This window comes from Phaeoacremonium minimum (assembly GCF_000392275.1).
Source record: "Phaeoacremonium minimum UCRPA7 unplaced genomic scaffold PA7_03_scaffold_62, whole genome shotgun sequence".
NCBI lineage: Eukaryota > Fungi > Ascomycota > Sordariomycetes > Togniniales > Togniniaceae > Phaeoacremonium > Phaeoacremonium minimum.
In genome coordinates this window covers 638,093-650,503 of record NW_006920969.1, presented here as the reverse complement: position 1 = coordinate 650,503, position 12,411 = coordinate 638,093, and the positions used below count along the sequence as shown (strand labels likewise).

At 50.9% G+C, this 12,411-nt stretch overlaps 4 protein-coding genes across 4 annotated transcripts; 2 read left to right on the top strand and 2 right to left on the bottom strand.

Moving 5' to 3' along the window:
* Nucleotides 1-171: 171 nt before the first annotated feature.
* UCRPA7_1212 (putative rna polymerase ii mediator complex component protein) lies at nucleotides 172-1,192 on the bottom strand (the record flags this gene model as incomplete). Its single annotated transcript, XM_007913798.1, has 2 exons — nucleotides 172-1,109; nucleotides 1,168-1,192. The coding sequence occupies 2 exons, from the start codon at nucleotides 1,190-1,192 to the stop codon at nucleotides 172-174; spliced, it is 963 nt and encodes a 320-aa protein (XP_007911989.1).
* A 919-nt stretch (nucleotides 1,193-2,111) lies between these two features.
* UCRPA7_1211 (putative nad dependent epimerase protein) lies at nucleotides 2,112-3,023 on the bottom strand (the record flags this gene model as incomplete). The annotated part of the gene is made up of 1 exon (XM_007913797.1): nucleotides 2,112-3,023. The coding sequence occupies one exon, from the start codon at nucleotides 3,021-3,023 to the stop codon at nucleotides 2,112-2,114; it is 912 nt and encodes a 303-aa protein (XP_007911988.1).
* A 5,234-nt stretch (nucleotides 3,024-8,257) lies between these two features.
* Nucleotides 8,258-8,743, top strand: UCRPA7_1210 (putative adp-ribose 1 -phosphate phosphatase protein; the record flags this gene model as incomplete). The annotated part of the gene is made up of 1 exon (XM_007913796.1): nucleotides 8,258-8,743. The coding sequence occupies one exon, from the start codon at nucleotides 8,258-8,260 to the stop codon at nucleotides 8,741-8,743; it is 486 nt and encodes a 161-aa protein (XP_007911987.1).
* Nucleotides 8,744-10,011: 1,268 nt separating this feature from the next.
* On the top strand, nucleotides 10,012-12,373 carry UCRPA7_1209 (putative aaa family protein; the record flags this gene model as incomplete). Its single annotated transcript, XM_007913795.1, has 4 exons — nucleotides 10,012-11,049; nucleotides 11,100-11,379; nucleotides 11,438-11,593; nucleotides 11,649-12,373. The coding sequence occupies 4 exons, from the start codon at nucleotides 10,012-10,014 to the stop codon at nucleotides 12,371-12,373; spliced, it is 2,199 nt and encodes a 732-aa protein (XP_007911986.1).
* Between the last annotated feature and the right edge of the window lie 38 nt (nucleotides 12,374-12,411).

The window sequence follows — 12,411 nt, the reverse complement described above, 5'->3', positions numbered from 1 at the left end:
GACTTGCTACGCTCCCCTCTAGGCTTCGCCCAACAACTTCAAGATCTGCGAGTATCAGGTCATTCTGAAAAAGATTGATCGGGTACATCCCCAACAGTGAGTTTCTTGTGGCTGCAAGGCGATGCTAATGGTGTTGTCAAGGATGTGAGGAATCCCAAAATATCCTCGGTCTCAGCTACCACATTCACCTTGAGCCCAAGTGCTAGCCCTATCCGTGCGGAAGTTTAGCTTGATCATGACCTTGGCAAACTCATCGATGGCGTCCGACGTGGGCTGGACACATAATCGGTCTGTATCCCAGATGTGCAGGAATCCCGTGTCTGACTCGGCACACGCTTTCGTCCATGCGAGGGCGGAGTTGGCTTCCCACACGCTCTTGCTCATAGTAAAGATGAGTCCGCCAGGGCACGCGGCTCCGCGATCGCGTAACGTCAGATAGATCGTCTCAACGGCACGGGCTGTCACCCAAGCTCGCCGCACGCTTTCTGTCACCACCCATGTGTGCCAGAGCGCCGTCTCCTTTTCTGCCTCACCGAGATGCTGCCATGCTGCCTGCAGTTCATGCTGCGGCGGGATCGACCGGGCAGCAGCGTCAGTCCCGAGGAACGCCAAGGCATTGACCATTTCCGAGTAGAGAAGCTGGCCATTGCTAGCGGCACGGGCGGTGGCCTTCAGCATATCCTGACTCCAAGAGACTAGGAGCTGAAGATTCACTTCAGCGACGCGGCGCAGACGTATGTCGCCATGAAAGAGGCAGATGATGCTGTAGCCCATCAGCGCGTGCACACGGCTCAAGTGACCGAGAACATCGGACGGCTCAAGCGTTTCAGTTGCCACGAGATTTGTGATGCGGTCTTCGACAATGCGGAAGACCATCGGCTCCGTCTCAGGAGCCCGGTGGAAGTAGCTCGTCAGTGCAGTGAAGACGTCACCAACAGGGGCTGGGACGCGTGATGCATAGAGCTCGCTGTGTATGAAGGCATTGCTTCCGCTCCTCGACCAATCCGCAAGCCAGGACTGCAAGGTAGCCACGAACTCATCGAAGAGGGTGAAGCGGATGGGCCGATTAGGTATTGTATTGAGCCTCACCACCTTCCAAGTCTCTGGTGCTAGGAACCAAGCGGATTGAGCATCCGCGAGTGAGGGAGAAGCGCCGCTGCAACTGACATCGGCATTGGGGGGAAACGCCCATGTGGAGGTTGTGCTTGCAGGCGAGGGGACTGCTCTCACAGCGGGGTCAATCCCAACGCCTCGACTCCTAGCCGGAGGCTCCTCAGGAAGAGATGAAGCATTTTCATTAGATGTAGTGGAAAGGGCTGGAGATTGATAATCACTCGGCCCGGCAGGTCGGACAGATCGTCGACTCTGGCTGTGGGCTGGCGGGTAGCTGCAATTGAGCTTTTGTCGGATGCACCGTTCGCAGGCGGGCAATTGCTTGCCGCATCTTCGTTTAGCCCTTGCGCATGCTCCACACGCCTTCACGTTGACAGATATCATTATCAGCGTAGACCGCTGATCCAACCTGTCAAGAGACACTTGTCAAAGAGAAATCTCAAAAGGTGTGCTCTGTGGGCAGACTTGTGGTGCGCAATGTGGTTTGATTGAAAATCGCGGAATCTGCGGGCCAAAGTACCTGACGAAATGCCCGCCTAATAGTAGATCGAGCATGTCAGTACTGATGAGTTTCCGCCTTACTACTAGACTTTTCTCACCAGTTGATTGCCCAGTCTGTTAGTGCTGGTGTGGCCCGTCGGGAAGACGGCGCTGACAAAATGAGAAGATGCTCCGCTGCGGAGTGTAACCGGAAGCGTACAAGCTCAAAAACATCACTTACACACCGAAGTCCCGTACACGAGTCAATGTATCAAAAAATGGCGTGCAAAGTCGAGGAGGATGTCAAGCCTATCCTATCTTAATGGTCTATCAAACATGCGGAGAATGATGCAGTCTCAAGGGATGGTCTGTCGACTCAAGTTTTGTAGCACTCCAGTCCGTCCAAAGATAATATTAGGACCCGTATTCCTTGTCTCTCACCCGATGACTCCGTGTCTATACAACCGTTATAGCAGCATGAACTGCGAGCGACCAGTAGTCTTCAACCTCGAAACCAACTATTTGGATAGTTCCTTGATGTGTTCAATCAAACCAATTTCTTGGATTTCCCATCCAAGTACTTTCTTGGCCTTCTCGCTAGATGCGCGGCAGGGCTGGTTGAGATAGTCGGACCACATAGGGCCGATTGAGGCGAGAGCCTCCTCGGCCGTAAGATCCTTGACTGGTACACCAGCAGAGGTTGCGATCGCACCCATGAACTCCGCAAACGTAATGTCAGTCTCGGCCGTGGCGTTGTACGACTCGCCTGCCTTAGTCTTCTCAGCAGCCAGGATGAAGAGGCGACCCACATCGTCGACGTGGACAGTTGAAGTTTTCACCTTGCCTCCATCAATAACAAGTGCAGCACCCTGAGACTTCGCCATGCCTATCAAAAGTTCGATCAAATTGCCTTCGCCATGAACGAAAGGGGCAATGCGGATAGTGGCGACTCTCACGCCTTTCTGAGCCCAAGCTAGCACAGGAGTCTCGAGAAGACGACGATCAAAGAATGAGTTCTCATCCAAAGGATCATCCTCAGTGGTCAAGCCTCCGTTAGGGTCCGCACGAACGATGCGAGCACCAGAAGCCACAATAAGGGGCTTGTCAGTACCCACCAAGGCGCCGGCAAGTGCACCGATGGCTGCCGTGGTGATCTTGACGGCATCGTCATGTGGGATGGTGAACTTGCTGCCCATGAAAGCATCTCCAAGACTGCAGACGATGTCGGCGTTTGCAGCTTCTTTGGCGAGCAGGTCGTGTGAGGTCAACTCGCCGCGCACAGGCACACCACCGAGCTTTCGGATCTTTTCATCACTCTCCTCGCTACGAGAGAGGCCGCGGACCTTATAGCCTTTGGCTATGGCAGCTTTGGTTACGGCAGAACCGATGAAGCCACTGGCACCAGTAATGAAAGCAGTCTTTCCAGACATTTTGAGACTGAAATATATTGTGATTGGAAGAAGATTGAGAAAACGTCGATGTCAAAGATTAATTGAAAAACGTGTAGGCAGTAGATGGTGTTTCATTAAATTCATTTTCAAATTATTGATTCGAGAACATCTTTATATATAAAATGCTGTGTCTCATCGAGCCATCCCAATGATCATATCATAGCATCGAAATGACCTGCGGAAGCTTAGTCAATGTGCGGACGAGTTATTTAGATTTGTAAATGCGGAAACCGCATGCCGCACTCCGCACTCCGCAAGGGATTCTAATCCGCGCTATCTGTCATCCTCCCATCCCGCCATCCGGAGCCATTTGAAGATATGCTTCTCAGAAGTGATAAATGCTACTTCCTCAAGGGCAAAGAAAATTAATTGACAAGAGTCGTGACTACATCTTCATCAACATTTAACGGAAGTACAGTCGTAGCTCCTCCGATAAGGAGGTTCTGGACTTACAATTGTTATCCTGGTAAATTGCTGCAGTAAAGTTACAATACGATGGTAAATCCGCTATTTGATGTGTGCTGATATGAACTTTTTGAGGGCAGTATGATAGTAACAAAATCGACCATCTCATCGCGTGAACTAGGCAATGTTCTCTGGAGGTCTTTGAGAAAGTATTTAGCGCTGATCCTGGCCAGGCGCAATGATTTGACCGCACACAGGCCTCGTAAGGCTGACGCACCGCCCCCAAACGGGTGATCCGCCTGCGCAACCCTACAGCATTCACCAACGATGGCCCCAACTCTGGATCTGGCCCAAGCCTGGACTAGTGAGATTATGGCTTTTGGTGATACAAGCTAGGGACGACCGCACTGCTCACGCCGTCGGATCTGTTGTACAGGAATGCCTGATAGTGATACTTACAAGACTCCGCTCCGTGGAGATCCGGTTGAGACACAGGCCGGCCCCCAAGTTTTGACATGCAAGTCATAGGCTATATTCAGAAACGATACGTTCAGCGCTGGGATTTTGCTGGTCTTTTAGTTTTGACCGAGACTAACTGACAAGTCTTAGTAAGGACTTCGTATTGGGGGGATACAACACAGTCCAATTGGTGACATTACATAACGACTTGCTGCAAATGATACGAGTATACTGTTGTAAATTAACAAGAAAGTGCCTCATTCAGAGACTGGTCATATTTGCTTCGCCTTTTGAGTGATAGTGTATGTGGAATCTGAAACAGCTACCTTTGAGGCATGAGACAGTGTCAGCAACATGGACGTTGCGAGTATTATAGGCTTTGTCTGATGTCGCTGTTTCCCAGCTATAAATTGCTCTCGGAGAAGCAAAATCGTGTTTATTATATCATATGCTCTTGGAAAGATCAAGGTCAACTCAACGACTAGAACCTTAGAATGATCTTAACTTCATATCTGAGCCAATACTTAGAGCTTTTATTCTTGTAGTAACATTTCAAGTTGCAATGGTGTCTCACAATATACCCAAGCTGGTCATGTGGAGAGACTTGACGCCTTATCCCCAGAGACTCATCCAAGCTACTTCGAACGCTCCACGGATTCTCATTGTTGGGGGTGGGGTGACGGGACTTATTACCGCCTGGGTTCTGTTAGACCGTGGATACAAAGTTTGAATGAGGTTCCTTGATCTACATAAACTGATAATATAGTACTCACATCAGCACTAGGTCACTATCATCTCGAAAGAATGGGCCAACTTTAGTCCCCAGGGTCGACTCACCGCTCAAATTGCAGGTGCTTTGTGGGAGTATCCGCCTGCCGTATGCGGCTCTCATACCGACCGCATCTCTCTTTCCAACTCTAAGCGTTGGTGCATGACCGCCTATCATGCGTGGGATGCTATCGCTTCTGTGCCCGAGCTGAGCACGGTCTCTGGTGTTCGAATGATGCCGTCGGACTTTTTCTTCCCCTGTCCAGTAGGAGAGGATCCCGGACAATTCTCGAAAATGGTTGAGATCATGTCCAGTGGCGTTAGAGGCTTCCGACATAACGCCAAACTTGTTGAGCAGCGACACGTGAGCCCAAGCTATGGTGCAGTGGATGCATACGAACTTCTAGCTCCGATCATTGATACCGATCAGAGCATGATGTGGCTCATGACACTTGTTCTTGGTAAGGGTGCATCAACTGTTACGGAGACCGTTCAAGGAGACTTGCTAGATCTCGAGGGAAGCTTACGCCACCGTTTTGGCGCGGACGTTATAGTCAATGCCACAGGACTTGCAGGAACCGAACTTGCTGGCGATGCATCCTGCTATCCCATTCGAGGTGGACTGATCCGCGTTATGAATGATGGCAAAGACTTTCCCAGAGTTGAAGCAGCCTTGACTATCACGGCTGATGCCGTCCACGATTCAAATGAGATTGTGTTTTTGGTTCCACGCAATGACAATATCCTCCTTATCGGCGGAATCGCAGAGCCGAACGAGACAACACTCGATTTGACCTTGGAATCACCTATCATCAAGCGTATGCGGCAACGTTGCGAAGCATTTCTTCCCTGCTTGAAGAATGCACGCGTTGATCCTACGTATCCCCTGGCTCAGGGATTGCGGCCCTTCCGGGCGAGAAATGTCCGTGTCGAAAGAGAGCTACGACGTCTCCCCGGCGAGAATCAGCCAAGCCGGATTGTTCATTCTTATGGTCAAGGTGGTGCAGGATGGAGCTTATCATTTGGCTGTGCTTCTGACGTGGTTGACTTAGTCGAGGAGGCTCTACGTGACGTGGAGCCGATGCCTATGGATTATGACCCTTTCTCTCTGGACGCCTCGGAATTGCCAAAGAGCTCTCACTTATATCTTTGTGCAAGCCTATAGCTACTATATTCGGTATTAAAGCCTGGTCCTCGAATTTCGCCCTTCTCCTATAACTTAGATTAGAATTCCGCTACTGCTTTTCATCTCAACATTTCTCAACTTATACCACAGCGCTTAAACGGTTCGTGCAAACAAATCTTACACCTGTGTCGATGGGGATGATCAGAGGCTCTGCGATGCATGTCACATCTTGAAAGATCCGCCGCTAATTTCGTAAACCATGGTTTCGCCCTCGTGGATTATCGGATGACTTACTTGCTATACCCTACCTTATCCTCACTAGCTTTCCTTGGCTCTCACTTCTGATAGAATGAGATAATTACTTCTTGAATTTTATTCTTCTAAGTTCTGAGCCGAGACTCACGAAAGAAGTTTTCAATGAAGACTGCCCTCGTTTATACAGGCTTGGCATGAGTAGTCTATCGGTTTCATCTGATCCGAGAACCCTACAGTTTGGAAGGAAAACGCAAGCTCTACAGAGGAGGCAAGATCTCATCTAATAACTTTGAGGGACAAAAGACTCTCTGGAGTACGAGAAGGCAGTGAAAACAGAGATTGCGCAATGAACTTTGGAAATCTAGGGTTTCATCTAACTTTCACGGTACTGTGGCGTTCGTGAATTTTACAATCACTGGGGAAGCGATGTGCAACTCAAAACCAAACCTAGCGACTCTTTGCATAATTGGCTAGAAAAGTAAGGTTTTGTCAGGAAACTTCCATACTATTCTATAATTGGAATGAGTATCTGCACTGTGTTGATCCATTTGCAATTCAATTTTAGACGTAAGCATAGCTGAATTGATATAATGAAGTCTTCCACATCTGAAAAAGACTGAGAGGATTTAAGGCTTGTTGTAGGAAAAACGGAGGCCCCGATGGCCGTCTTCAATACGGAATCTAAGAACAGCATACAAAGTAGACATGAGTGAGCGTAGGCCATATATCTAGCCACAAAGATAATCCACAGCAACTAGACCGATTGGCAACCAGAGGTACGTACGTATGGAGCGTTTAGCAGCAGATTTCCTGTTACTGGGAATCAGTTCGATGTCAAAATGCCTAGAGTTTACTCACAGAAGACAGCCAGCAAAGAGCGTCTCTCAGCATGCGACGTACAGCATCCTTGGCATCCAATTCGAGGCTCTCCAAGTGAAGCCGTGGCAGGTAGAAGATAGCAGGCTCGACCTTCTTGCAGTAGGGTACGTAGTACCAAAGGCCGATGAGGAGGGTCCAGAAGACGATATGGTAGACCAAGGGAGCTCGGCAGATCTGCCGTCGACGGCGGATGCGACGGTGGGTTGTGTTGTCAACGCGCACCGAGGATAAGTTGCTGACTCTTCTCGGTACTTCCTTGAAATGGACCGGCATGGCTGGATTGTAGACCTGGCTTGACCCAGCTCTGCTCCCACCGAAGCGGACAGCTTGGGAGGGGTTGTAGGTGCGATCCATCGTAATTGATGTTTCTGTTTGCTGTGGTTTCTGTGTCAGAGTGTCGTTACTTACCTTGAACGACAAGGTTCAGATGCCAGTTCAGAGCCTCGATAGCTGTGTGATCAAAAACAGCATGCGGCAGAGCGTGGTATTACATGGAAATTAATAGTTGTAGCTCCTTTGTTCTAGGCGTTGTAATGAATAGAATTGTCCGATTACAGTGCTTGGAAATTCCTTTATCAATATAAAACGGTAGAAAGATCATACTAGGAGAAAGACAAAGACGATTGCCGTTGTGTTGATCATTGTGTCTTCGGTGAAGTGCTTTGTGATGATGAAGTGCTGATGCTTTGTTCGAAAGCTACCTCCACAATGGTGGACTCACTTCACCATGGTGCAACTTGAACGGGCGGAGTGTCTTCTTGCTAAGAGTACCCGATGCAAGGACAGGCATCAATCAATCAATCAATCAACTGCACTATGTTGTGTCTCATAAAATGGCAGATGAAGCTTGTCATTGAAGTCCCCGCGCTCAGGGTGCCTTGTGGATAGCAACTAAGCCAGCGCTAGCCAAGACACCCCACCATGTCTGCCTCGTCTCGCCGATGATGCACAAGCAGAAATAGAACCTCGAAAAACAAGAGACATTGTCATTGAAAGGACACTCCAGCAGTAAAGCTTGCCCGTCAAAGCTGGGAGCCTGATCGACTGCCACTCAACGGAGAGAAGCTGTCTCAACTCACCTGAAGCTCGACTGAGGACAATTCAGGCTTCGTCACGTAACTTCGGAGTGTTAGGTAACAGCGATATGGTACAGTACAGCGGGGCACTCAGGCATATCAGATGGTGACATTGCATGGTCTCGATCACGGCTAGGATCTGAATTAGGATGTCAGGCACAGTTTTCACCCTCTCAACAACGAAGCTTCCGTTGCGGGACTTGCCTCCAGGCTCATTTTTACTCCATGCCACCAACTGCATAGCAATGTGGGGGGCGGGCATCGCAGCCGAGTTGGCGACCATTTTCCCAGCAGCATGTGAAGTCTACAAGACGTTCTGCAACGACGCCAAAGCAGATGAGTCGGAGCGGTGGCCGCCCCGATCTCTCGCCGGGCAGTGCCTGATCATCCCGCCGCAAGAGTCGGACGTGGCCGCCGGCGCACCGCGGGTGTCCATTGTGTGCGTCTTCACGAGCTACGGATATGGGCGAGCGAATCCGGCGAAGGGCAAGCCAGGGAAAGACACGGCGGCGACTATATTGCGCCAGACAAGGACGTCGCTGGCTGAACTACGGCGACAACTTGACGAGTTGAAGGGCAAGCAACGAAGCAAGGAGGAGCCGATGATCATATACTCTCCGCGCTTCAACTCGGGTGCCTTCAAAGTGCCCTGGACGCAGACTGAGGCCGTCATCAAAGAGAAGTTTGAGGGTTGGCAGGGCAAGTGGATCGTCTTGGAACCTCCATCATGAGGTAGGTGATGGAGAGACTCGATCAGTAGTCCAGACCTGGAATAGGGCTGTTATTTGGCGCTTTGATCATAGGACTTTCGCGGAGTGACGTCAAAGAGAGCATTCATGCCGTTGATGGCGTCGTGGGAAATTTGTTGATACGTCCTGGGGCGGCGCAATTGTGGTGGCTTGTTCTAGAGCGCGCTCGTGGAGAACCATGGCGCAGGGCCAGCCTTGTCGCACAATAACACAAGCGAAAACGCTGGACTTTGGGCTGATAGACTGCCATATGTTCAATGAGGATGTAGAAGTCGTAACCTAAAGACTTAAAATATATATATAAGAGGATCTTGTATAAGAAGATCTTTCGCATTGGTAGTTGGACGAGAGAAGTTGAAGATGTGACCCAACCACTCGTAAAGTGTAATTGAGGGTGTGAGGTCTCGTGAAAGTGTTCGGACCTCAACCTTGGAACCAGGTTAGCGCTGTGACGTGACGCCTTGACATCTTTGCAGCAGACTAACGTTAGCTACTGCTGTGCATGACTGTTACGAGGATATGCTGCAGCTTGAATAGCAGGATCGTATGCGAGAGACTGGGGCAACATCCGAGCAAGCGAGAAGCGCGGAGAGCGGAGAGCGGCACCTTGATCAAACGAGGCATTCCCTCAAATGCCGGCAGTGATCCGCGCAGGCTTCCAGCATCGCGACTCTGAGGAGTCCGTGTCTGGCGATTGATTCGCCAGCCAGGAATCCTGAGGCCTTAGGTCCAGCGCTTCTCGTGCCGGTCAGGCTGCATTTCGGAGCAGCAATTCAGGGCGAACACCGTTACCTTAGGGTAGGACTTGTTTTGTGAGGCCAATCATCCACTCGGTCGGTCGGTCGCTGGCCTTTGCATGAGCCACCGCCACTGCCGTCTTTCTTTTGCTGCTTGGAGCTGACTTGACTGCCTGAAAATGAGTCCTATCTGGCCGCCCAGAGCGCCCGACTTGCTCATCCGGCCAGCACAAGGCTGCTGCGTTCGAGCTCTTTTATTTCTCATTGTTTCCCCGTGTTCTCGAAGAAATTTCGCGAAATAAGACAGTGCTATTTCCACTCGTCTTTTATATTATCGCTATCGGCGGCAGTTTGCAGCTGAGATCGTCTTACATCCCGCTCACTTTCTAACCCTCGCCAGACATTCCGTGTCAACACCCATCTTCTTGTGCTGACTGCTCCGGGCATCGCCCAGCCTTCCCTCACATAGTTACATTTTCCAAGAAGTGATTTGACTTTCAAGGAGGAGGAGTCATGTTGTCACGCGACGATATCTCAGATATCACTTGGAAATGGCGCTGCAAGCTGTCCAACATCGGAGTAAAGACGGAGAAGACTCTCGCCGACTACTCCTCGGATGACACCTCGCTGAAGGGCAAGGTGAGAGATGCTGTTCTCGCAGATGAGAAGGCCAACCCATCGAAGGATCCCGGATTTGGGTCCACCCCGTCCGTCAAGACCTTCTTCGAGGGCCGTGACAGCAATGATAACTGCATCGACTGGGTCGACTACCCGCCCAAGCAGATGTCCAAGTCTGCCGCCAGGGCTCAGGACAGGGTCGCCATCAAGGTGTACAAGGTCAAGGACAAGGAGAAACCTGTCATGTCGGGCAGGTTTGCGCTCAAGTATCACATGATCGAGGTCCAGAATCCACTCCTTGTCGCTGCGCTGGATGAGATCCTCAAGAAGGAGGATGTCCATCTCGATGTCAACGAGACGGCTTCATTCGAGGAACCATTCCGGCCGCTCTTCTTCTGTTACGATGAGATCGTGGCCAAGTACAAGTCCCTGGATGAGGACAACCCGCTGCGTCAATACATTCTGCTCCTGACCAAGGTCCTCGACGAGATCTTCAGTGAGACCCGCGCCAAGTTATACCATCTCAGGGCTTCCGGCTTGGTGTCTTTCAAACTTGCATGGACATACTTCCCCAAAGGCTCTGTAGTTCTCTCATGGGGCAACAATTGTGAGCTTCTGTGCAAGGTTGTCGACACCATCTACAAGAAGATAAACCCAATCGAGACGGTCATGGTCGTTCGCGGGAAAGTGATGCGCTTCAACGGCGAAGCGTTCCAGTGGGAGGACTACGAGCTAGAGCTGCCGGCGTTCAGTGGCAACAAGCCCGTGACGGACCTGCCTCACTATCCCCTCGAGTTTCACCAAGAGGCGGATCAAGTAAGGGCTAGACTAGCTGAGCGAGGGCGCAAGGTCTTGGATCATCAGGGTCTGAGCTACTGCACATACACCGGTATTGGCATCTACCAGGAGGGAAAGAAGCTAGAGAAGCACAATGTGAGAAAGGTGACGAGCCACTATATGACGGCCGACTGACTGATCTACAGGTTGATGGCCGCATTCTGATTGATGTTGTGGGCTACAACAAGCACCACCTTGCACAAGGAACACGGGAAGGCAAAGACCCAGAGACCATGAAGAAGACAGTCAGAGGCACTGGCCGCAAGCAAGGCGCTCTCACCGCAGTTGCCAGCAACGCCGTGTCCGGCAAGCGCCTGGGTGAAGAGGAGCAACAGAAGAACAGAGATGCTCTGCTTGCCAAAGTGGACGACCTCATGTTCATGTCGCCGTTGCTTGAGGGGTACGCACTCAAGAACAAGCTCTGGGGTTAGTCGTCGAACTCTCTCGAGCCATTACGTGATATAGAACTGATGTGATGTTATAGTGTCTTTCTATGTAGAAGATATTCGGCCGATGGTTTGGAACGACAGAGCCTACGATCACTTGGTATATGATGAGCAGCAGAAGGATCTAGTGCTGTCCTTTGTAGAAAGCTATGGTCACGCGAAGCCGCAAATGGAGGACGTGATCGTTGGCAAAGGTAAACAGCCAAGCTTCATTTACACAAAATTAATTTACTAACAGTGCATGCATAGGTCAGGGCCTCATCATCCTTCTCAGCGGCCCGCCCGGCACAGGCAAGACCTTGACGGCTGAGGCTGTGGCGGACCGAACACACCGCCCACTCTTCTATCTCCAGGCTGAAGATCTGGGAATCAACGCGGCGACGCTGGGAGCTAACATCAAGAAAGTCTTTGAGATGGCTACAGAATGGGACGCGGTCATTCTCCTCGACGAGGCAGACGTCTTCATGGCTGAACGACACCCCCACGACATCGCACGCAACGAGCTGGTCTCGATCTTCTTGAGAGAGCTAGAGTACTACCGGGGCATCATCTTCCTCACGACAAATCTGTACAGCACGATAGACTCGGCCTTCCGCAGCAGAGTCAGTCTCCACCTGCTTTTCAAGCCGCTCACAGCCGAGGCGAGGGGCGTGGTGTGGCGCAAGTTCTTGGACCGGTTGCCTGCCAGCGAGCCGAAGCCGAAGGCTTTGACAAACGGCACTGATAGTGAGGGAGAGGCCGCGGAGAAGGCCGAGAAGAAGAACGAAGAGCTCACGGACGAAGATCTGAAGGAGCTTTCGGCATGGCAACTCAACGGGCGAGAGATCAAGAACGCTGTGAAGATGGTCAAGTCGTGGTGTGACCACAAGGGCTATGAGATGACGCTATCACGGCTAGAGAACGGTATCAAGGTGACGAGTCCGCACGCATCCAAGTATTCTCATGAGAATGACGATGCTATATATGAGTCGTAGGGATACTATGGTTTTGCAGCTGTGACGGACCGTAGAGC